The 24,232-nt window shown below is 49.6% G+C and overlaps 1 protein-coding gene across 2 annotated transcripts in view; it reads right to left on the bottom strand.

The window, feature by feature from the left end:
• MXD3 (MAX dimerization protein 3) overlaps nucleotides 1-7,236 on the bottom strand; it is a 39,270-nt gene extending 32,034 nt beyond the window's left edge. Inside the window, exons 1-2 of one of the 2 annotated variants that reach the window (XM_086931785.1) lie at nucleotides 6,820-7,236; nucleotides 5,292-5,391 (exon numbers count right to left, since the gene is read on the bottom strand). In XM_086931785.1, coding sequence (XP_086787911.1) covers nucleotides 5,292-5,391; nucleotides 6,820-6,889 — 170 coding nt within the window. In that variant the 5' untranslated portion in view covers nucleotides 6,890-7,236. Of the gene's footprint in view, nucleotides 1-5,291; nucleotides 5,392-6,094; nucleotides 6,153-6,819 lie in introns of those variants that run through there. The other variant, XM_086931786.1, reaches the window with a different exon arrangement.
• Between the last annotated feature and the right edge of the window lie 16,996 nt (nucleotides 7,237-24,232).

Below are 24,232 nucleotides of genomic sequence, written 5' to 3' on the forward strand. Positions count from 1 at the left end.
CCCCTCCCTTCCAGTGGGTTAAAAGAAGACACCACTTATCTTGGCATCAAACTTACCCCAGTTTGTCTGACTTCTACTGAACCAACTATCTCCCATTGCTACAACAACTGAAATTGAATCTTAAACGATGGGCACCTATGCATATCTTCTAGTTAGGACATATACATGCAATAAAGATGACTAAATTACCCAGGGTGCTATATCTTTTAAAAGTTCTTCCCATTTCATTAAATACGGAGTTGCTCCCGACTCCAAGTACAGTAATCAAGCGCTTTATTAGGCAGAATTGTAGAGCCTGCTTACCTTTAAACTGCTCGGACTTCCTAAAGTCTCCGGGGGGGGGGGAGGGGGGTTAGCCCTTCCTGATTTTCAATGTTTATTATAAAGCAACTCAACTCAGAGTTCTCTCCGAATGATCGATGCGAGTCAGATGAAAATTGGCTGGACATGGCCATAGTGGGAAGAGACATATGGGATGTATTGCAGAAACCAAAACCGATTTGCCTGCCTAAAGCCTACTTGAACACCCCTGCAAAAAACGACCTTTAAATCGTGGATTGAGGTGAATAAAAACAGCAGAATAGACAACCTTCCCCTCCCTTTATACACCAATAGACTATAACCCTGCATGTTCGCCAGCTCTTCTACCGGATCCTTTTGATGCATGGAGGGAGGATGCCTCACACACTCTGATCTCTTTTACAATTGGGATATTTTAAAGTTCAAACACCGCCAGCGCAATTTTAAACTTTGACATCGAACATTACCACTATACACAACTAAGACACTGGGCACTCCATCCAGAAGTAAGAATATATGCCACTAGAGAAATCACTCTTACTGAGCAATTTGTTAGGAAAGTGGGACCCTCCAGAGGGACCAGCTCCTTCCTATACTCTTCACTACTTACAACACGTCTTACCCTGCAACCGCGATACATAACTTTCTGGGAGCGAACCCTCAGGGAGGAAATCCCTGAAGCAAAGTGGAGGACATTTGCAGAGATATCTCGAAATGCAACCACTCTATAGGCATGAGATGGGCACACTATAATCTACTCTATGAATGGCATCTCTATCCCACCAAGCTGATAAAAACATTTCCCAACTCTTCTGATCTCTGCTAGAGAGGGTGCAGGCTGACTTTTGCCATATACGGTGGGACTGTCCTGCCAGCCAGCCGTTGTGGGCTGAAATCCTGGCACAAATTAATTCCTGACTCCCGGAATTTTGCATTGCTGGCTTTGTGGGATGCTGCCCTGAAGTGTCAACCCAAAAGGTGACAGTGCGATAACTTGGTTATGTCTGGGGACAGCCAATTTGGCACTGGGTGCAACCTGGAAGAATTAGGACACGCCTTTGCTGGCACAATGGCATGCATGACTCTGGTGTGACGCCCTACTGAAGAAACCCACAGCGGACCCCAAAGACCTCACAAACTTCCGCCCCATCTCTCTTCTTCCCTTCCCGGCAAAAGTGATCGAGAAGATCGTCAAACAGCTGATTGCATTCCTCGAAGCCAATGGATCCCTCGACCCATCCCAGTCCGGATTTCGAGCCAACCACAGCACCGAGACCGCCCTCATCGCAGCCACCGACGACATCAGGACCCAACTCGACAAAGGAGAATCCACCGCCCTCATTCTCCTAGACCTTTCAGCCGCCTTTGATACAGTCTGCCATCGCACCCTAATAACCCGCCTCCACAACGCCAGGATCCAAGGCAAAGCCCTGGACTGGATCACCTCTCTTCTCTCAGACAGAACCCAGTGAGTCCGCCTCCCTCCCTTTCGCTCCGCAGCCACCAAGATCTGCGGAGTACCCCAAGGCTCATTGCTCAGCCCAATCCTCTTCAATATCTACACGAGCCCCCTCGCCACCATCGCACACAAACACAACCTCAACATCATCTCATACGCCGACGACACCCCGCTGATACTCTCCCTCACCAAAGACCCAGCCACAGCCAAACTCAACCTCCAGGAAGGAATGAAAAACGTCGCGGAATGGATGAAACTCAGCCGTCAGAAACTAAACTCAGACAAGACTGAGGTCCTCATCGTCCGACCATCCCCATCCGTCTGGGACGACTCCTGGTGGCCCGCAGAACTAGGCACCGCACAGACACCCACTGACCACGCACGCAACCTGGGATTCATCCTGGACTCCTCTCTCACGATGACCAAGCAAGTCAACTCCATCTCATCTTCATGCTTCAACACCCTGCGCATGCTCCGTAAGATCTTCCGATGGATCCCTACCGAAATTAGAAAGACAGTCACCCAGGCCCTCGTCACCAGCCGACTTGACTACGGGAACGCCCTATACACAGGATCCACAATCAAACTCCAGAAAAGACTACAACGCATACAGAACGCATCCGCACGACTCATCCTTGACATCCCCCGCCACAGTCACATATCAGCCCACCTGAGAGACCTGCACTGGCTCCCGGTCATCAAAAGGAGGACGTTCAGGCTCCTCACCCACGCACACAAAGCGCTCCACACCATAGGCCCCGAATACCTCAACAACCACCTCACGTCCTACACTCCAACTCGCAAACTCCGCTCTGCTAGCCTCGCCCTCGCCACCTTCCCACGAATCCGCAGAACCACCGCTGGAGCAAGATCATTCTCCTAGCTGGCGGCCAAGACGTGGAACTCCCGCCCACCTACGTCTGACCCAGGACCACCTCACATTCAGAAAACACCTCAAGACCTGGCTCTTTGAGCAGTAGCGGTACAAAAGGGGGTGGTGATGGACGGAGCATCTGAACAATCAAACACTCACACCCAGTCAAAAGATCTGGGTTTAATCCATCACCGTTCTTTAGCCCACTCTGCCACCCCAGTTCAGACATGGCTATATGCAAATCAGTCTGACCCTGTGCCTCATGGGAACAGTCCAGCCCGAACTGCCAAGCCATGTCTTCCCTGGTTCGGAAACAAGCTTCCGAGGACCGGTTTCTGGCATTCCAGCCGTCTTCAGCCCGGCTTGCTTGAATCCAGTGGCAAAGTAAGCAAGGGACTCACGTCTGAGCATACCCTGCCACACTTATGGCGGCCAAAAGCGGTACAAAAGGGGGTGGTGATGGAGGGAGCATCTGAATCAATCAAACACTCACACCCAGTCAAAAGATCTGGGTTTAATCCATCACCGTTCTTTAGCCCACTCTGCCACCCCAGTTCAGACATGGCTATATGCAAAATCAGTCTGACCCTGAGCCTCATGGGAACAGTCCAGCCCGAACTGCCAAGCCATGTCTTCCCTGGTTCGGAAACAAGCTTCCGAGGACCGGTTTCTGGCATTCCAGCCGTCTTCAGCCGGCAGTTCGGGCTGGACTGTTCCCATGAGTCACAGGGTCAGACTGATTTGCATATAGCCATGTCTGAACTGGGGTGGCAGAGTGGGCTAAAGAACGGTGATGGATAAAACCCAGATATTTTGACTGGGTGTGAGTGTTTGATTGATTCAGATGCTCCGTCCATCACCACCCCCTTTTGTACTGCTTCGAGCGGTAGCGGCACCTCCCCCCCCCCTGCCCCCCCAGTGCCCTGAGACCCTCACGGGTGAGTAGCGCGTTTTACAAGTGGACTGATTGATTGATTGGCAAGCCCTCACAATGGAATGAATGGCAGACATCTTTCGAGACTATTTTAAAAACTTCAAATTTACACATGCTCCTTGTGTCATATCTCACCAAAGGTCTACCATTGGCAAGAGCACTCGGCCTCTTTCAATGCTGAGGGTGCAAGGCTGTAACTCCATAAGCCTGGGCATCAGTTGCCCCTCCACTTCTTCCATCTCTCCTACAAAGTTTCACCCAATAACCACCATTCGCGCAAGTCAACTGTGTAATCTCATACATACACTATTTTCTTTCTACAATTACATTTTCTGTTTTGTTTCTTTTTTCTTTGCATTGTTTGAAAGGGTTCGGGGGGGGGGATTACGGGGAAAACACTTTGATCACTGTGGTTGAACATGCTGGTAATTTCTATCCATTTGCACCTGTAAAGTTTCAACATATAAGTCGCGGAAGGTGCAGGTAAGAGTGGTGGGGCGGGGTAGGACGACGAGGGAGGATGAAATTTTAAAAAAAAAGAAAAACACTTACTATGCAATTGCTGAGTCCGCAATGCGGTGAGCACAAGGTATGTTTATCTTTCTTTTTTATTCTCCCTCGTCGTCCCCTGCTGACCCCCCCCCCACCCCACACTCTTACCTGCATAGGCTGCGGCTGTCAACATGGTTTTCTCAACCGTTGAACACTGTGAAACCCACTGGCCTCGATGTGAGATATTGAGGGGACACTAATGCATTTATTGTTATTACTGGATATGTGTAAGATCCAATAGACAGTTTTGACAAAAAGAGGGAGATGATGCCAGGAGAGAGAGACAAAGAAAAGCAGTCTGATAGGGTTTGGGGTTCGCAGAAGAAGAATGACCAGCAATAGTTGTAACAGGAGCCTGGTGAGAAAGTAATGTTATGCTATGCTAAAGTGATTTGTAAAGCGCTCGTATACCCCGAGATGTCTTGGTGCTGCTTCAGCAATGCTGAGAACTGAAACCGATAGGTCCTTCCTTAATAGTTAAAAAGCCATGTCTGAAATTGATTTAATGTTTGTCAGAAGGGCATTCCACATCTTAGATGCATTCCGAATAAAACTTCTTGCGCCCCAAGAAGCACGCCTAAAATTAGGAACAAATACATTCTTGTCACTAAGCGAGCACAGTTGTCTGGTTGGGCGATACTAGATGAAACTCTGTTGAGGGGTTTTGGGTCTGTGCCATAGAGCACATTGTGGGTAGTACAGAGTGTCTTGAAAGTAATTCTATGGCTAACCAGCAACCAGTGGAGCTTGCGCAAAGCTTCTCTGGCTGATGAAACGTAGGGATATCCAGTAGCATATGTGCTGCTGTATTCTGGAGTACCTGAAGTCATCCTTGAGGTCTCAGGAAGATATGGAAGAATGTTCTTTATTATTTTGTAGTGTAGCAGGTAGAAGAGACGACGGTCTTAATTGGTCACCATATGTCAGCTTGCTATCTACTTGAAATCCCAGTTTTTTTACTTTCTTTGCTGTTTCTGGAAGATTACCCAGTTTTGGCAAGGAAGGGTGAGCCATTTGGGAAACGAGGCTAACAGGAAGTTTAGCCAGAGAGGATGACAGACTACTGGTAAAGGGCAAATGTTGCCTAGGAGAGCAACTATAGAGCATGTATTAAGTGCACTCCACTAGTGATTGTTTTTCCACTGTGGACAACACACTGCTCTGTCACTTACCTTACGGTGTCTGGGGTCTTGGGCGATCTTGGACGCCTGCTCTGGTCCAAGCTACTTTTCCGATAATAAGGCATCATGGAGGCATATCCGTGTTCTGCTTCTGGGGAGGAAAGATAAGTGTTGAGATAACACCGGAGAAAGAGTGGTACACATCATCAACCCAATCAGGTCGCAGGCCAAGACTGCAACCCAGAGTATATCATGCACTGATTATCCCACTAGCAGAGCCAAAGACAGCAGCGCACAGAACTCAGTGGATCAAAAAGGAGACCCCTGCACCTGAAATTAACACAAAACAGCGACCCCCCCCCCCCCCCCCCCCTCCAAAAAAAAACAGCACAGGCCACGATCGTAATAACAGAGGCGTACCCATCACAGGTTATCTCTGGGCAAGCGCCCTCACCACCCATTCAAGGCCAAGACTATGATAAAACAGATATAATGCCCTTTTAATATGGAAAGGCTGCTGGGCGAGAAGGCGCCGCCTTCTGATCACAGGCCAGGGCTGTGGAGCAAAACCATTCGCATCACATACGAGATTGTGGGGACAGAGGCCTGTGATCCACCCAGCACAGGCAGGCTACAGTTATGAGGTGACAAACGAGTGGCCACTCCACCCTAAGCCAGGGCATTGAAGCTAGAGAGAAACGTCATCATCATTCTTTGCCTCCGATGTCACTGGGTCAACCTCGATCGCAGGTCAAGAAAGGGAGGCACGAAGAAATACATAACATAACCACAATCTCCAGTCCCCGACACAGGCAGTCAACTCAGGCCACAGAATACAAGCAAATTCCACTCACACCACAACGGACTACACGTTCCCCGTCACAGGCACCAAGATCCCCTTTCAATATATGCAGCTTCCATCTCCCCATCACCGGAAGTCTTATTAAGCCTGTAAAGGCCGCTCGCCAACATCTTGGCAAAAGGTAGCGCCCCCTGCCAGTCGCAGGAAATGGAAACCTTGCACATAATCCAAGCCTACAATAACAGTTGTACCACCCCCATACTGGACATCACTCGAATAATAATAATCGTCTTCTTCCCCCTGAAGAGCAGACACACCCCATCCTCCATCAGCAAACATTTACTCCAGGCCCCTCTCCAGCTCATGATAAACATCACCCCATTCGAAATAACAAGCAAGAGCACGTAAATAAGGAACCCCACATCACAGAAGAAAAAAAAACAAGTCCACCATCCTTCGCCCTATGAAGTCTTCTTTCCACCCAACGATAGGCAGCTCCCAGTTACCAACAATAATACGCATTCCTCATTTTCCAACCATTAAATGGCACCTCCGATTACATAATAAACATCTTAGCATAACCACTATAAAAATGCCACTCTTTTCAGAGGTATCCTCAAAGAACACACTGTGCCCATAACACATCGACCCCACTACCCTCACCCATCAATAACCTCCGTTGGCATCCACCGCCTATAACACCCCCCCACCTCCTCCCCCCAAAGTGAGACTCCTTCCTCTAACGTCGCCTCTCCCCCCTCACACTCTGCCCCTTACCCCGTTCCCTGCGCTCCAGGTACTGGGCCGCCTGCAGCAGCACCTGGATGTTGCTGGAAATCTGATCCATAATGAATGCACAGCTCTGCTGGGGGGAGATGAATGGCAGTCCTTTGGGGTGCGGGTTCGTGCAGAGAGCTCACCGGGGTGTAGGTACTGGGGGCCGAAGCGGATGAGGGCAGAGATGGGTGAATCCAGGGCAAGAGCAGGGATCGCCTTGGAAGAGCAATCCCGGGGGCTTCTGGGAGGGGGCAGTGGGTGGAGGTTCCAGAGAAGAGGTGCTGTGATGGGGAAGGGTGGGGGGGTCCAAATTCTGTCAATGCCTAGATTTGGTGCTCCTATCTGCCCCGTCTGCTTCGGGGCTCGGTAACAATGTAACTGACACTGACTGCAACAAACAGCCTAAGCCCCACCCCTCGGACACGGAGACACAGGCCCCGCCCCCTTCAAACGTCAATACTTCGCAGTCCTGGCAGCCTCTGGGAGCGGAGGGGAGGTTTCTGTGTTGGAACGTCAAGGCTCGGTTCAAGCGTGGACTCAGGAAGCGGTTCCCGGTGACGTCACGAAAGACAGGCAGATGGATGGGGGAAGGGAGAGGGTTACGTGGAGAAGAGCAGATGGAGGTGGGGGCGGGTTAGGAACCTGTGCATCGCGGAAGGAGCGCACAATGACAGACTGAAGAGATTGCGAAATAGGATAGATTCGTGGTAACGATAGGCGAGGTAAAGAAAAAACATCAGCGTGTTGACGAAGATAAACGTGTAAACTGCAGGATGCAGTACAATCGTGCATTATTAGTACGACTAAACCTACAGGTTTTTCTACACTGAGTTTATCAATACACGTGTAAGAGTCCGGGCCACGGAGCACCTTGTGTAGAGATGGGCACAGTCTTGTGGCAGAAAGTGATAGGGATGATAGGCTAAGGTTATCATTCCTGAGCACAAAAATAACTTATTTTTGGGGAGAAAATACCACCCATTTGGGCATTAGCGTTCACTCAGACTGTAATAATTCAAGATGGCTTTAAAGACCTGTGTACAGTCCTTTCTCTCTATCTACTGTGTGCAGCCTCTCAGCTGTTTTGTCAGGGACCAGCCTCTCTCCAGGTTCCGCCTATGGGAAGCTCGTGTGCAGTGTTAGCCACGCCTACATTTCTATCATACTTGGTGGTGGGAGTGGTTTGTTGCGTTCTCCACTGCCATTGGCTGCACGTAGGTACATTACGATTCTGCGCGTTGCCCACCCCGGTTTGAAAGGAACGGGCGGGAAAAAGAAATGGTTCAAAAATACAGGAAGAGCACGGAGGGGTGCAGGGAAAAAATAAAGTTTATAAACTAGAACAGTGTTGATGTATAAGACGGGGAGGGATTTGAATGGACGAAAGAAGGACGAGGCAGGGAACCGGGAAGGCAGGGCGGGAGTGTAACGGCGGAGGTCTATCTCTATCTAACATCGTATGAATGCACAGCCAGCATTTTGCGCTATTTTTTTACGTTAACTGTTTTTTTGTTCCTGCCAAGTGTCTATGTCAGTTTTTTAATCCAGCGGGTTTTTGCAGTAACGAATTGAAACCGCCAAGGTTTCAGTTTGCTTACGTGTGACATTTTTGTGTAGTTTTAAGTGTGACGTTAAGTTGCCACTGTAATGCAACTGGTGCTCATGTAAAGCGGTCTGACACCTTTTGGTCAAGGACGCGCTATATAATTTATATATATATATAAATATATTTTTTTTGCTGTTTTAAACAGCAAAAAAAAAATATATTTATATATATATGTGACATTGTAATGTGTAAAGAAGGGACGTAGGCAGAATACAAGGAATAGCTTTATTAGATATAAAGCATAAACTATACAGGTGAGCGCCAGGGAAGTAGCTAGTCCAAGGACCACTCCAGCATAACTGTCACCCATATCAGAATACAGCAAATACCACATTCCAACCCTGACCTCATGCATTCTATGATACATAGCACGAGCCTCAAAGATACATGTGAAAAGAACAACATAACACATCCCCCGCCCCTTAATCAAAGAACAAGCAGAAAAAAAAGAAAAAAACAAAATGAACCAACCCCTAAGGATACACTAAGTAACATAATCCCAAACCATGAAGGTGGAACACAGGTTATTTTCCCATGCTCCCTTCCCACGGCAACGGAACCACCAATGCAGCTGTTAGGATCCAAATCAGAAATAGCATCACAACCAGGAACCCTTCCCCCCTTCTCACAAAAGTTCTCCATAATACTATCACCGTTGTTTTCTACATCCGCCAACTGGGATTGCAAACAACTATCCTCAAAATGATCTTCAATCCAATCATAACCATTCTGTCCACAACTCTCCTCAGTACATTCCATATTGTCCTGTTCAGGATTAATAGCAATGCTTTTCAAGTTCCACACTTTCCCATCACTCAGCCTCACCGCATTCCTCAAAATTTCTTTAACCTGTTTAGGTGGATCAAAACAACTTTCACCCTTCGGTACTTTCCAAGGCTTTCTCACACGCACCCAGTCTCCCACAGCAATTTGTACATCCTTAGTGCCACGATGAGCATCATAAACATTTTTACTCTTAGCATGGAGCATATCCAGGTCCCTTTTAACCTTAGTAGGAGACCATTGAGTCACTTTCCCTTCCACCAACCAACCAGGGTTAACTTTACTTCTTGGCAATCTTCCTCTCAGGGCCGTTTCTAGGTGTTTTGCCACCCTAGGCGAGAATTGAAAAATGCCGCCCCCTCCCATGTCCAGATTTTTTTGCTTTTAAAATTATAGCAAAAGCACAGAACTGTATTGTGACAAGTCTGGGAAAAGTCACAGGATTTGCCTCCCTAGGCACATCCTAATATCGCTGTTCTTGCTCTTTGATGGGGTCAGGGATTCGTGTACAAAACAGCTGCAATTTGAACCCAAGACACGTGTTTACCAAGTGGAGCCCAGGGCTAAGAAACACCACATGGATTGGAGGGGGCAGTGAGAGAAGGGGATGAAGTTGACCTAAATCTATACCAAATGCTCAGAAACACTTGTTAAACACAAATGAAGGACTATCAAATATAAACTTTATGTAACTGACATTAACTCCAAATTGTTTCATCCAGAAGTCCTATCTGGGGAGCTCCATCAGAATAGGCGTGCCTGCTTCTTCTGGATCGGGCAGGTGCATTTTGTAGATCTGTCCACTTCAGCTGACCCCCACTCCAAAATAGCGCCTGTGAGGATTACAGCTTTGAGCTGCCTGTGCCAGGGTGGGAGTGAGCCCTACAGTAATTTTCTGAACACCTTCAGAGTCACATGGAAGGGCCTAAAGCGAGGCCAGATTTGTACCCAATGCACGTTTACTTTTTGCAGTTTTATTTAGGCAAACTCAACCCAAAGGTATCATAGCGCTTTACATGAGCGCCACTTATGTTACACAAGGACACATTCATCTTTGGTAGGCATGGGAAGGATAAGTGATTTACCCAGAATCACAGGATGTTCAGCCAATGCAGAGGCACAAACCTGGTTCCCCAGCTCCTATGTTGGCAACTCTGGCCTTACCCACATCCTCTCCCCTTGGTACTAGGAGCAGGTCTAAAAAGGGGGAGACTTTGATCCAAAAATAAAACCACTGATCAGAAGCACATTTTCAAGACAACGCCATTAAATTAAAAAAGTTGGTTGAAATAAACTTCATATTATGTACCACAGAAGCCCTAGGCAGCGCTAAGAAATGAAGCCCTTCTCTAGTGCTTTCTCAGGACCGGGCACATCCGTCTTCTGCAGCGTTGCACCGTTACTACTTACTAGAAGGGGCCAGCGGGGATGACAGCGTCGAGCTGGTGGTGGCCTTAGGAGGATGTCTAGTTCTGGCTTGGACAGACATCCCTTCTTGCTAAGCCAATATACTCAAGCCTCTGCAGGAAGAGGCCTGTGAGGATTCCTTTCCTGAGTGCCGGTTGGCTGCAATCAAAGGCAAAGATCCTTTCTTGATGGGGGATTGACCCCATCCAGTTCTGTGGAACGGATGAAATGCAGAGCTGATGAAAGGCTCTGTGGACCTGGCCAGGGCTTCCTGGGCCTGCCTGCCTCACGTCTGCACCCTGCTTGCCGGGTGGGAGTGGCAGGTGTTACTGAAGGAAGAATCGAGCTCCTAGTAACGCTCTCACTCCCTCTCTGAAATAACTGCTATCTGCCCTGCTAACGATTGGCATGAAAGGACTGGCTTAACTCCACATAGTGTGTGCTATAAACACAAGCAGTGCAAAAATCCATTAACAGGTCAGAAAATGGAAAAGTGTTCTATGTAAGTATTTCATGTTTAAAACGATACCAACATGACAAAAATTGCATTAGGCACTTCAAAGTTCTGAGGAACGTCTTTGTTGGACTTGGCCCTTAAGGCAGGTTCACCCCTAATCTTTTTGCTTTAGATCTGTGATCTGTATGGATGATTTTCTGGTCTGTGCGCATTTTTCCCTGTGTCCCAGAGTAAAGTGCGTGCATGTAGTTAGGCTGGCCTGCTCTCCCATAGGGATGCATGGGGAATGTCTGTGTCCCTAGTAGTTCCTGATGCGTGGGGAGTGCATGCTCGAATTTGGTATGTGCGAGCTCGTGAGAGTGAATGCTTCGCAATGGCGTATGTGGCATGTGTGTGTCATGTGTAGAAATGCCACTTCTAGGACTTGGCATATTAATGTAAAATATGCTTGCTGTGTGATTGGCTGGAGCTGGCTGGTGAGCCTGGCTCCAGGAAGGCTGGATGGGTCTGCCCGGTGGTGAGTGTGAGATTAGCATGTTGATAGCTTGGGAGGAGTGCACCTGGTCCCTGATGGGCCTGGACAATGCTGGCTCCACCCCCTGTAGTGCGACTGATGTCCCTAGCCCTGCCAGTGAATAGAAAGGGTGGTTGAGGTAAACAGAGTACTTCAAAACCTGTTGCGACTGGTTTTCCCCCACCCTGCACCTACAGACAAAGGGATTTTACAGTATAAGAAGGGGCTGTGTCCCCATACAATTTGTTCCTTGGTTCTTCTTGTGGATCCTTGCCAGAGGGGGCTGCTGCTGCTGCTGGGGCCAGGAGGACCGCCACTTGGACTGTCTCCCTGCCTGGAGACCCAGTGTGCTGGCTCTGGCCCTGCCTTGCCCCTCTGCCTGCCTCCAGACCTTGCTGGAGCTTTGCTGTGCCTGGAAGCGCTCTTATTTTGACTTGTAGCGCTAGGCGCGCTTTATTTTCCTTCTAGCGCTGAGCGCGCGTCTCTTGACGCTTGAGAGCGCTGTGCTTTGTCCCCGAGCGCCGGGGAGCGCTCGCTGTGCAGCCGGTGCCCACCCGGCATCTGCCCGTTTGGATTTGCCGTTTTGCGGCATAGCGAGTGCCTACCTCGCTTTATATTTATTTAAGGCCGGTGCCCACCCGGCATTGCCCCGTAATCACCGCCACAGCCCGGGACTGAGAGAGTGCAGCCGCTGACGTCACCCGGAGAGCCGCGCTGTGATTGGTTACAGCTGCCGGAGGCTCGCCGGGCGACTCACGCTGCGATTGGCTGCAAGGACCGGAGAAGCAGGAAGCAGCCTGCCGCGTCCTCGGAGGCTCCCCTGTGAGGAGAGGAGCCCCACACTGCTGCCGCCAGGAGACCCGGTGAGTGCTCGGTGGGGAGAGCGAACGAGGGAAGGGAGGAGGGCGTCGGGGCACATTGTCGGTGCCCGCCCCTCCCCTTCCATGTGCGGGCCGGGCCTGAGAGCGGCCCAAGTGAGTAGAGCCACCTGAGGCTCTGTGGGCATTATCTGTTTCTGAGTCCCCCGTGAGGGACTCCAACGATCCTGGGGCATTTCTGTTGCGAGCCTTGCGAGGCTCATGGCACATTTGTTTAAGAGCCCACGAGGCTCCAGGGCCCCGTATTTGTTCCTTGAGCCCGAGAGGCTCCAGCCACAGTTATTTTACGGGCTTGAGAGGCTCCACCTGCCAAACTGATTTACGAGCCAGAGAAGCTCGTGGGGGCACATCTGTTCTCGAGCCCAGGAGGCTCCACGCCCGCATATTTGTTGTTTAGAGCGCTGAAGCTCTTAGGTGCCAGCACCTGTGTTCTTGAGCCCACGTGGCTCCAACGTTGCTCATCTTGATTCACAACTGTCCAGCACTTAGTGGACAGTTGCTACGTTTAGGCTTTGTGTTCTGTGCTGCCTGCGCAGACCCCCTGACATTGAGACTCAGGGCATTCAGTCCCTTGCGAGGCCAGTTGGCCTGAGGGACAATCCTAGTGTTGTGCTATGTGCACCCTGCACATTGTAATTTACTGATGTATGTGATCCTAGCGCAACATTTCTAACCTGCACCTCTGAATGTGTTTTAATGCCTCATGTGCAATTGTTGATGTCCCATTTTATGTTTTATGTTTAGGTTTTCCTTCCCTTTGCTAAAAGTGACCTGCTTAGGTGGTGGTATTCCTTTTTTAGGTCCTGATGATAAGGTCCTAGTTCCCTGCGTGATTTTCCTACAGTGTTTTAGGGTTGCGTAGGAGGTATTTACTCTTAACCAGTGATTACTGGTTGTGTGCTACATGTACTGTTTTGGTGCTAACCATTATATGTTTATGTGCTAAGTGTATCCCTACAAGTATTATTTCTAACAAGTGCCTACCCCTGACAGTGGTCCATGTGGCCCTGTCCTGTACATAATCCCTTGTAAATTCTGCCCGTGCCTCTGGCACATTGCAAAGTTTGTGTGTTATCTAATGTGTTTTTTTTCTATAATACAAAGGCTATTTTTTATATAACCTTGTGTGGAGTTTCCTTTGTGGTGGGCCTTGGGTGTTGTTGCTGGGGTGCGTGCGCAAATACTTAACTCATACCGCCTCCAAGTTTAGCCTTGCTGCTCGCGCCACGTTACCTAGAGGGTGAGCAGGGGTTATCTTGGCGTGTAACTCCCTTGCCCTGACTTAGGAGTGGTGGTCTCTGACTGACTTTGGCGTGAACCCTGGCCAGCCGGGGACCCTGTTTCTAACATTGGCGGCAAGCGGTGAGGATAAGGATTTGTGTTTGCGCTGTACCACAGTGGCGACAGGCCACACTTCAAAGCTCTACATTTTTAGATAACCACATTTTGGGGATTATTGTTTTTTAGGTGAAGATCAGAATTGCTTTTCCTGAACGGTGTCATTTTGTGATTTTGTCCAGTACCTTGTTCCCCGCCCTGCTCCCAGAGTGTGTTACCTGTGTCGCTGATGGTCAGGTTGAGAAAATCAGGGGTGGTAGAAACTGCCTTACCAGTCCGAGAGGAGGGTTGTGTGTGAATGAGTGTGTGTTACACTGGACAGTGGAGTGCAAGTTCTCTGAGATAGGAATCTTGCTGAATTTTGTTAATTGTATTCTCCTGTTTAGCTCAGACCCCCAGGTTCCCTGTGTCAAACTTTTCTTGAGAACGTCCGCCAAAATGGAGCCAGTTTTTGATCTCTGTGGTCTTTTTAGGTACAGTAGATTAGAGCTGGTCAGATTCTGTGAAAAGGGAGGCATAGAGGTGAGTGAGTTGGATACTCAGTCCCAGCTTAGGGACAGCCTGATCCAATGGCAAAAGGATCAGTGGGATCTTGAGCACAGTGAGAGAGATAGGGCCCGGGCCGCACGCCATGAGGGTGGTGAGACTGTGGGGAGCCCTGAAGATCCTGATGAAGAATGTGAATTGTATGATGATGACAGTGGATGGATGTCAGCAGATAGTGAGGACCCCATAGATAGGGAGTCCCTTGCTGGGTCCAGTGTCAGTACCAGCGCCCCATCCCTTTCCCTGTCCCCAGAGGAGTGGTTGGATAGGAAGGAAGAGAGGGAGCATCAGCTAGCGATGGAACAGCTCAGGTTGGAGCATGCCAAGCTAGAGGCTGAGAGGGCCTTGTTCAGGGAGAAGGTAGCCCAAGAGAGTAGGTTACCCCCTGAGTGCGGTTGTAATTGTCTGGATTCCCCAGGGAGGGTGGAGTCCAGTGGTGGCAGCTTTTTAAGTGTCCGTGTAGACAGTCCCACTCCCAGTTCCCCGAGTATGGTTCCTGTTTCCCTAGAAGAGGAGAATTGTCAGGATTCCCCGGCCGCTGGTAGATCACTGACTGCAATGCGAGTCTGTAAAAGGCTCGAAAACTACATTTCCCATGATCCTTAGCGCGGCGCGCTGGAATGACGCTGTGCGACCGGAAGGAATATCATGGCGTTTTCAGAGAGAAACGCTGCCGATTATTCTTCCTGGCGAGCAAGTTGATTGCTTGTGTTTCCTGTGTTCTAGTTGGCGTTTGTCGTTGTGGGCTGAGGTAAGCTCGCGTCATCGTTGCTCTGTATCCGTGGATTACTTGGGAGGGGCTTAGGAAGCGCCCGCAACGAGAGCGGAGTACCGGTGTTCTCAGCACCAGTTTTGTGGAGTACTGTGGAGGGGCTTAGGAAGCGCCCGTATTCAGGAGTGGAGGACGATGTTACAGGTTTTCCACTGGTCGGGGGGGTGCTTGTGTTAACGTGCATTCCTGGGGAGCAGTGTGTACGTTTACCTGCTTCAAAACAGTCTACGGGGAGTGTGAATCTCCTATCCCTGCCGGACACCTAGGCTTAGGTGCCGCATGTTCATCTAAGAGCGTTTCATTCCTGTTGGCGCCTGCAGAGAAGAATCTGCATAGACGCTGTGTTTTTGCTTTGCGCTGGGCATATTTTCTGTTGCTAATTTGGTACCAGGAACTTACTTGGTGAACTATGTTTAGGGGTTGTATGGATCGTTACAGGGGTTGACTCTTTCGCTTCCTGCGCTGACCCTTGAACTTGCTGATTCATACATATCCTCGGAGGGGGAAACCTTACGATCACTGTAGGAACATACCGGAATGGAGTGATATTTACTTATTTAGTATCCTGGGGCATTCTGGTTTACTTCATCCCCATTCTGGGTAGGTGTACCTACATCTCTTCTGTTCATCTGACTACTGTTACAGAAAGGGGAAAATACTGTGGTTTATTTGTGTTTTCTTTTGTTGTGTCTTTAAGTAGGAAAACCAGGGGATTTAGAAGAAGCCCTTTTATCACCCCTTGTTTCTGCATACCTGTAGGATATTGCAGGTGAGGAAAAGCGTAGTGTATTGTATAGTTAAGTTACCAGCTGAGGGTTGCCATTACTCTCATCCCATGCTTTCTATATCTGCAGGTTTCCGGTTCCAGTTGCCCAGCTGTTCCCATCCGGACCTATCTTTTCCCCCCGCTTGATCTCCTTAATAGTCTGTGACCTTGATAGCCAGACTTGGGATGATCTAGAGGTGGGCCCCCTTTATAGCATCAATCCAATCCTGAGGAGCAACCACGAAGGACCTGACAGAATAATCGGCCCAAGAGTTCTGATCCTCCTGGTTGGATTGATCCAGGGATGGCCACCTTAGATGACGTACTGGCAGCACTAGGCTTAGTGCAGGTGGAATTAGCCACCTCCCGCCAGGAAACAGCCGCGTTGCAGGCACGGATGGATGCCTTACAGCGGAACCCTTTTGATGCAGGGAACTCCGCCCCTCAACCTGCCTCAGTGGTGGTAGAAATGCCTTCCCCTGTTCCATTAGCTCCCCCTGAAAGATTTCTGGGAGATAGAAAAAAGGTGCAGGTATTCATGACTCAGGTGATGTTACATTTCACCTGTAAACCCAAATGTTTTCTTACTAACCAATCCAGGGTTTCTTTTCTGATTTCCTACTTGGGTGGAGAGGCAGCTCAGTGGGCGGTCCCTATCGTCAAGAATAACGATGCAATCCTTTATGATTGGGACTTGTTTCGTACTGAATTTGAAAAAACTTTTGACAGGAGAGCAGAAACCTTTTCCGCTGATAAGGAATTGCTTGTCCTCAAACAAGGCAATTCTGATTTAGTCACATATCTGAACCACTTTAGGAGGTTGATTGCGGAAACTGATTGGCCTGAGGCTAAGCAGATGGTCTTGTTCTACCAAGGACTCACAGAAAATTTAAAAGATGTCATAGCCCAGGTTGAACCCCAGCCTACAACTTGTGCTGCTTTTATTGATTTGGCCTTGCGTTTGGACCACAGGTTAAGAGAAAGAAAAGGAGAGCAAGGAAGAAAAGACAGACCACTACTCTTGGGTGACAAACCAACAAGTGGGGAAAAGCATGAGGGAAAAGCAGAACCTATGGAAATTGGAGTGGTACGAGCGTCCCTAACCTCGAGTGAAAGAGAACATCGTAGCAAATTTGGGCTCTGTCTTTACTGTGGGAAAAAAGGACATTTCCTGCGCGAATGCCCAGTGAAGCCTAAGGGAGGGCGCTATCGTACAGGACAAGGAGCGGTATCCACAGTTGACAAGGGGTCGGAATACTCCAATGCTTGAGTTCGAAGGAAGGGAGGAACTCGAGCACGCATTTCATCCCTTCAGTAACAGAAGAGGACTTAGTGGGAAACCATCTATTCTTTTTGGACATGGAGTTGTGGATAGACCAAAACCCCAAGAACATTCGAGCCATGGTAGACTCAGGAGCGACAGGTTGTTTTATGGATTTGGCGGAAGCTCGTAAACTGGGGGTGACTCCTGTCACTAAATCTGTCCCTGAAGCTGTGTTTGCAGTAGACGGTCATGAATTAGAATCCGGTCCTATCAACCAACATACACCTGAATACAAGTTGTGGTATGAGGGTTACCACATGGAACGTCTTTCGTTCAATCTCATTCATGCCCCTACTTATGGTGTGATATTGGGACTCCCTTGGCTGAAGAAACATGAACCCACCATTAAGTGGACGGATCAGTCTTTGGAATTCTCCTCCCCTTATTGCCAAGAACACTGCCTCAGAGAGAATCCTCGACCTTCCAGGGTGCTGGCCGTTACCCACCTTGTTTCTACCGCCGCTGAAAAGGAGGTGGAATTACCTAGTTGTTACCAGGCATATGGGGAGGTTTTCAGTAAAGTGAAAGCAGAAGTGCTCCCTCCTCACAGGGAATACGACTGCCGTATCGATCTAACACCTGGGTCTGTCATTCCATGTGGCAGGATATATGCTTTATCACAACCCGAAACAGAACATCTCCGGGAATACTTGGATAACCTCCTTGCTTTGGGATTCATCAGACCTTCTAGGTCTCCAGCGGCTTCCCCGCTGTTCCCCATCCCGAAAGCTAACGGGGAATTACGCTGTTGCATTGACTATAGGGCATTGAATGCCATAACTATAAAGAACCAATATCCACTCCCATTGATACCGGTATTATTGGAGCAGGTGCGATCAGCTAAAATCTATACGAAATTGGACCTGAGAGGAGCCTACCATTTAGTGCGCATGCGAAGCGGCGACGAATGGAAGACCGCATTTAAGACGAGGTATGGACTCTTTGAGTACCTAGTGATGCCCTTTGGGCTCTGTAACGCCCCTGCCTCTTTCCAATTCTTCCTCAATGAGGTATTAAGAGACTTCCTAGACATCTTCGTAGTAGTCTACATAGATGACATCTTGATTTATTCCAATGATGAACCAGAACATCAAAGACATGTATGTCAGGTGCTTCAGGCCTTACAACAAAACCAACTGTACTGCAAATTAACAAAGTGTGAATTCCACGTTACCACTGTTGAATTCTTAGGAGTCATGCTCACACCTTCAGGGCAAGTAATGGCAGAAAGAAAGGTACGTGCCATTGTGGAGTGGCCTAGACCCAACAGCGTCAAAGACATCCAAAACTCCTTGGATTCGCAAACTTCTATAGGAGGTTCATCTCGCACTTTTCGGACATGGTAACCCCTCTCACAAAATTGACCCGGAAGAACACCCCCTTTGTGTGGGGCTTCGACGAACAAACCGCATTTGATCGATTGAAATCTGCGTTCACTTTTGCACCGGTATTAATCCATGCTGATCCGAAACTCCCCTTTGTGGTGGAAGCTGATGCTTCAGAACTAGCAGTCGGGCCGCTCTCTCGCAAAGAAATGAAAGCACAGGTCATCTCCATCCCATCGCGTTCATGTCTCGCAAATTGAATACCGCCGAACGCAACTACACCATTGCTGAGAAGGAACTGTTAGCAATTAAGGACGCCTTCACCGAATGGAGGCATTGGTTGATGGGCGCCTCTCAGCAAATCACGGTGTACACTGACCACCGTAACCTGCAGTTCATGCGAGCAGCACGCCATCTCACCCCCAGACAACTTCGATGGATGCTTTTTTTTCTGAATTTCATTTTGTGGTTACTTTTCGTCCGGGATGTGACAACCGGAAGGCTGATGCTCTCACGCGTCAGGAAAACAACCCAGCAGTAACATCATCGCCAGAGACTAGCATCATTGAACCCCAGAAGGTGGTAGGAGTGATACACACCGAGGAGTTTCTCCTCAAAGTCAAGAGAGGAATACAAACCTTTGCCTGGAAAACATGGATCCGTCTGCATCCAGAATGGAGAATCCGTCAGGGGTTGCCAAGAAAAGGGTCTCAGTTGCTGCTTCCCACGTTAGCCTTGAGACAACAAGCTTTCAAATGGTGTCACGATCTGCAGTGTGCGGGACACACAGGAGGGAAGAAAACCTTGGAGAAAATGCTACGCACCTACTGGTGGCCCACCATCCGTCCTGATGTGTTTGCTTAGGTTCAACAGTGTGACATTTGTTCGCAGGCTAAGAGCGATCATCGACCTGCACAAGGGCTTTTGCAAACCATGCCCACTCCTGTGAGTCCTTGGGAGAGCTTTTCTGTGGATTTCGTGGTGGGTCTCCCTAAAGATCAAGGGATGACAGCTATTGTAGTAGTAGTGGATTATTTAACTAAAATGGGTCACTTCATTGCCTATAAAGGGGTTCCCACAGCTAACCAGCTTGCCCAGTTACTGCTCCTTCATATAATCAGGTTGCATGGACTTCCCAGGGTCATAGTCTCGGACAGAGGAGCCCAATTCACCGCTAGATTTTGGAAAGACTGGTGTGACAGGTTAGGCATTGCCTCTTCCCTGTCCACCAGCTTTCATCCTCAAACGGACGGGCAAACCGAAAGGTTGAACCAGACCCTCAAACAATACCTGAGGTGTTTTGTAGATACCACTACTGAGGCATGGGTTGACTGGTTGTGGACGGCTGAGGTAGCGTATAACGATGCTGCCCATTCCTCTACTTCATACACCCCGTTTTTCTGTACCTACGGGTTTCACCCTAGATTTGCCCCCTTGAGTGTGCCTGTCGCCGAAGCTCAGATCCCGCAGTTGCAGTCCCGCTTGGTGCAGTTGCGGAAGACCGTACTGCAAGCAAGAAGGAATCTTGAGAAAGCGAAACTGAAATACAAGACACAGGCTGATAAACGCCGCAGGTGTGGCCCTGTGTATAGAAAAGGGGATTGGGTGTGGTTGTCCACTCGCAATATCCGTTTCCGCAAATATAGTGTCTTCAACCCTAGGTTCATTGGCCCTTACCAAGTAATTCGCCACGTCAACCCTGTGGCCGTGAAATTGAGACTTCCAACGCATTTCCGGATACATCCGGTGTTCCATGTCTCGCTGCTCAAACCGGCAAAGTGTCCCCGTTCTAAAACCCCTGTACCTGTGAGAGTACAACAGGATGTGGAGTACGAAGTACGGTGCATCTTGGATGCCCGTAGAGTGCGGGGTAAGCTCCAGTACTTGGTATCATGGAAGGGTTATGGACCGGAGGAGGACTCCTGGGAACCTGTGGGTGCTATACATGCTCCTAGACTGGTGCGGAAGTTCCATTTGTCTCATCCTGGTAAACCTGGTGGCAGTCAGTGAATTTTGTGAGAGGGGGTGTCCTGTCAGGATTCCCCGGCCGCTGGTAGATCACTGACTGCAATGCGAGTCTGTAAAAGGCTCGAAAACTACATTTCCCATGATCCTTAGCGCGGCGCGCTGGAATGACGCTGTGCGACCGGAAGGAATATCATGGTGTTTTCAGAGAGAAACGCTGCCGATTATTCTTCCTGGCGAGCAAGTTGATTGCTTGTGTTTCCTGTGTTCTAGTTGGCGTTTGTCGTTGTGGGCTGAGGTAAGCTCGCGCCATCGTTGCTCTGTATCCGTGGATTACTTGGGAGGGGCTTAGGAAGCACCCGCAACGAGAGCGGAGTACCGGTGTTCTCAGCACCAGTTTTATGGAGTACTGTGGAGGGGCTTAGGAAGCGCCCGTATTCAGGAGTGGAGGACGATGTTACAGGTTTTCCACTGGTCGGGGGGGTGCTTGTGTTAACGTGCATTCCTGGGGAGCAGTGTGTACATTTACCTGCTTCAAAACAGTCTACGGGGAGTGTGAATCTCCTATCCCTGCCGGACACCTAGGCTTAGGTGCCGCATGTTCATCTAAGAGCGTTTCATTCCTGTTGGCGCCTGCAGAGAAGAATCTGCATAGACGCTGTGTTTTTGCTTTGCGCTGGGCATATTTTCTGTTGCTAATTTGGTACCAGGAACTTACTTGGTGAACTATGTTTAGGGGTTGTATGGATCGTTACAGGGGTTGACTCTTTCGCTTCCTGCGCTGACCCTTGAACTTGCTGATTCATACATATCCTCGGAGGGGGAAACCTTACGATCACTGTAGGAACATACCGGAATGGAGTGATATTTACTTATTTAGTATCCTGGGGCATTCTGGTTTACTTCATCCCCATTCTGGGTAGGTGTACCTACATCTCTTCTGTTCATCTGACTACTGTTACAGAAAGGGGAAAATACTGTAGTTTATTTGTGTTTTCTTTTGTTGTGTCTTTAAGTAGGAAAACCAGGGGATTTAGAAGAAGCCCTTTTATCACCCCTTGTTTCTGCATACCTGTAGGATATTGCAGGTGAGGAAAAACGTAGTGTATTGTATAGTTAAGTTACCAGCTGAGGGTTGCCATTCCTCTCATCCCATGCTTTCTATATCTGCAGGTTTCCGGTTCCAGTTGCCCAGCTGTTCCCCTCCGGACCTATCTTTTTCCCCCGCTTGATCTCCTTAATAGTCTGTGACCTTGATAGCCAGACTTGGGATGATCTAGAGGTGGGCCCCCTTTATAGCATCAATCCAATCCTGAGGAGCAACCACGAAGGACCTGACAAGAATAGGTTGAGGTTTAGGAACCTTAGGAAACTGTCTCACCAGTCCTGGGAGGACTTTGTGGATGAATGTCAAGGTGCACTGTCTGATTGGTTAGAGGTTCACATGGGAACTGAGTTTGCCAAGCTATTTGATCTGGTTTTAAGAGAGCAGGTGCTCCATAGTTGTTTGCCAGAGTTGCGCCAACACCTGTTGGAATTTGGGTTGACTGATCCAGACACCCTGGCAGAGGAAGCAGACCGATGGGACAGTGCAAGAGGTTCCTTAGCGCCGCTAGTGAGTGATTCCAACAATAGTGGGTCAGGTTTCTTCCAACCCAGCGTGGTGGAGGAGGGTGAAAGTTGCCCAGCTAGGTCCCAGTATAGTGAGGAGGGTGTAGGGGCTTACTGCCTGTCTCAGTGGAGAGGGAGTGAGTGTGAGACCGAGAGTCCCCAGATGCCCGAAGCCCTGCCTCAGAGCCTGGATGGTTTCTTTAGGGAACACCAGGGTGGGGACCTAAGCTTACCTGTTAGTTCACCTGAGGGAGATCTCCTAGTGTGTGGGGGACCTAGAGCATCTGTAAGCGGAGCTTCTATGGTTGTAGAGTCTGGCAGTACTGCTCCAGGAGGGAGAGTACAGAAGTCCAGTGAAAGGAGTGATTGGGGGATAGAATGTGAGTCCCCAGAAGTCCTGGAGTGCCAGGCAGTGGTTCCACCAAAGGTTCTAGACCGGAGGTTGGAGGTCCAGGTTCAGGGTTTGCCTGACCTGAAGGGTGGGAATACTGTAATCAGTGTCCTGACCAGTTCTTTCTCCAGAGGTACCGCCCCGGTTGGGAGGGAGCAGGACTCTGGAAGGGGGTGCAGAGGGTGGGAGAGCCCACCTCTGACCCCGGTACCACCTGAGGGGTTAAACCCTAGGTTGGGAGAATGGTGTTTAGAGGGTACCCCTCGCAGGAGGAGGAGGAACCCTAGGAGAAGAGGTAAGGGGAGGAGAGCCTTCCCTGAGACTCCTGGTCCACCTAAGGTTGTAGACCCTAGCCTGGAGAACCAGTGGCAGTCTAGCCCTGTCTTGCAGACAGGAAGAGTGGAAAATGGCTGTTATGTGCCAGGGGTTACTACCCCCCACTTTGTGAGTAGGCAGGAACCAGTGGCACCTGGGTGGCCTAGGGCCTGGTCCTGGCCGAGGGCAGCTGGAGAGTACCAGTGGGGTAGTCCAGTTAGTCCCTACCATAGTTTTAGAAAGAACCCCAGGGGTTCACCGTGGCATAAAACAGGAGGGTGTCCCTGCAGTTGCGGGCCCGCGTCCATGTTTTATCGCCCCAAGCAGGGAAGTCCATCACGGTGGTGATTGGTCTGCCCTGCGTTTTGGCTGGAAGGGGGTTGTGTTGGACTTGGCCCTTAAGGCAGGTTCACCCCTAATCTTTTTGCTTTAGATCTGTGATCTGTATGGATGATTTTCTGGTCTGTGCGCACTTTTTCTCTGTGTCCCAGAGTAAAGTGCGTGCATGTAGTTAGGCTGGCCTGCTCTCCCATAGGGATGCATGGGGAATGTCTGTGTCCCTAGTAGTTCCTGATGCGTGGGGAGTGCATGCTTGAATTTGGTATGTGCGAGCTCGTGAATTTGGTATGTGGCATGTGTATGTCATGTGTAGAAATGCCACTTCTAGGACTTGGCATATTAATGTAAAATATGCCTGCTGTGTGATTGGCTGGAGCTGGCTGGTGAGCCTGGCTCCAGGAAGGCTGGATGGGTCTGCCCGGTGGTGAGTGTGAGATTAGCATGTTGATAGCTTGGGAGGAGTGCACCTGGTCCCTGATGGGCCTGGACTTTCCCCACACAATGCTGGCTCCACCCCCTGTAGTGCGACTGATGTCCCTAGCCCTGCCAGTGAATAGAAAGGGTGGTTGAGGTAAACAGAGTACTTGAAAACCAGCTGCGACTGGTTTTCCCCCACCCTGCACCTACAGACAAAGGGATTTTACAGTATAAGAAGGGGCTGTGTCCCCATACAATTTGTTCCTTGGTTCTTCTTGTGGATCCTTGCCAGAGGGGGCTGCTGCTGCTGCTGGGGCCAGGAGGACCACCACTTGGACTGTCTCCCTGCCTGGAGACCCAGTGTGCTGGCTCTGGCCCTGCCTTGCCCCTCTGCCTGCCTCCAGACCTTGCTGGAGCTTTGCTGTGCCTGGAAGCGCTCTTATTTTGACTTGTAGCGCTAGGCGCGCTTTATTTTCCTTCTAGCGCTGAGCGCGCTTCTCTTGGCGCTTGAGAGCGCTGTGCTTTGTCCCTGAGCGCCGGGGAGCGCTCGCTGTGCAGCCGGTGCCCACCCGGCATCTGCCCGTTTGGATTTGCCGTTTTGCGGCATAGCGAGTGCCTACCTCGCTTTATATTTATTTAAGGCCGGTGCCCACCCGGCA

This window comes from Lissotriton vulgaris, chromosome 7 (genome assembly GCF_964263255.1).
Source record: "Lissotriton vulgaris chromosome 7, aLisVul1.2, whole genome shotgun sequence".
NCBI lineage: Eukaryota > Metazoa > Chordata > Amphibia > Caudata > Salamandridae > Lissotriton > Lissotriton vulgaris.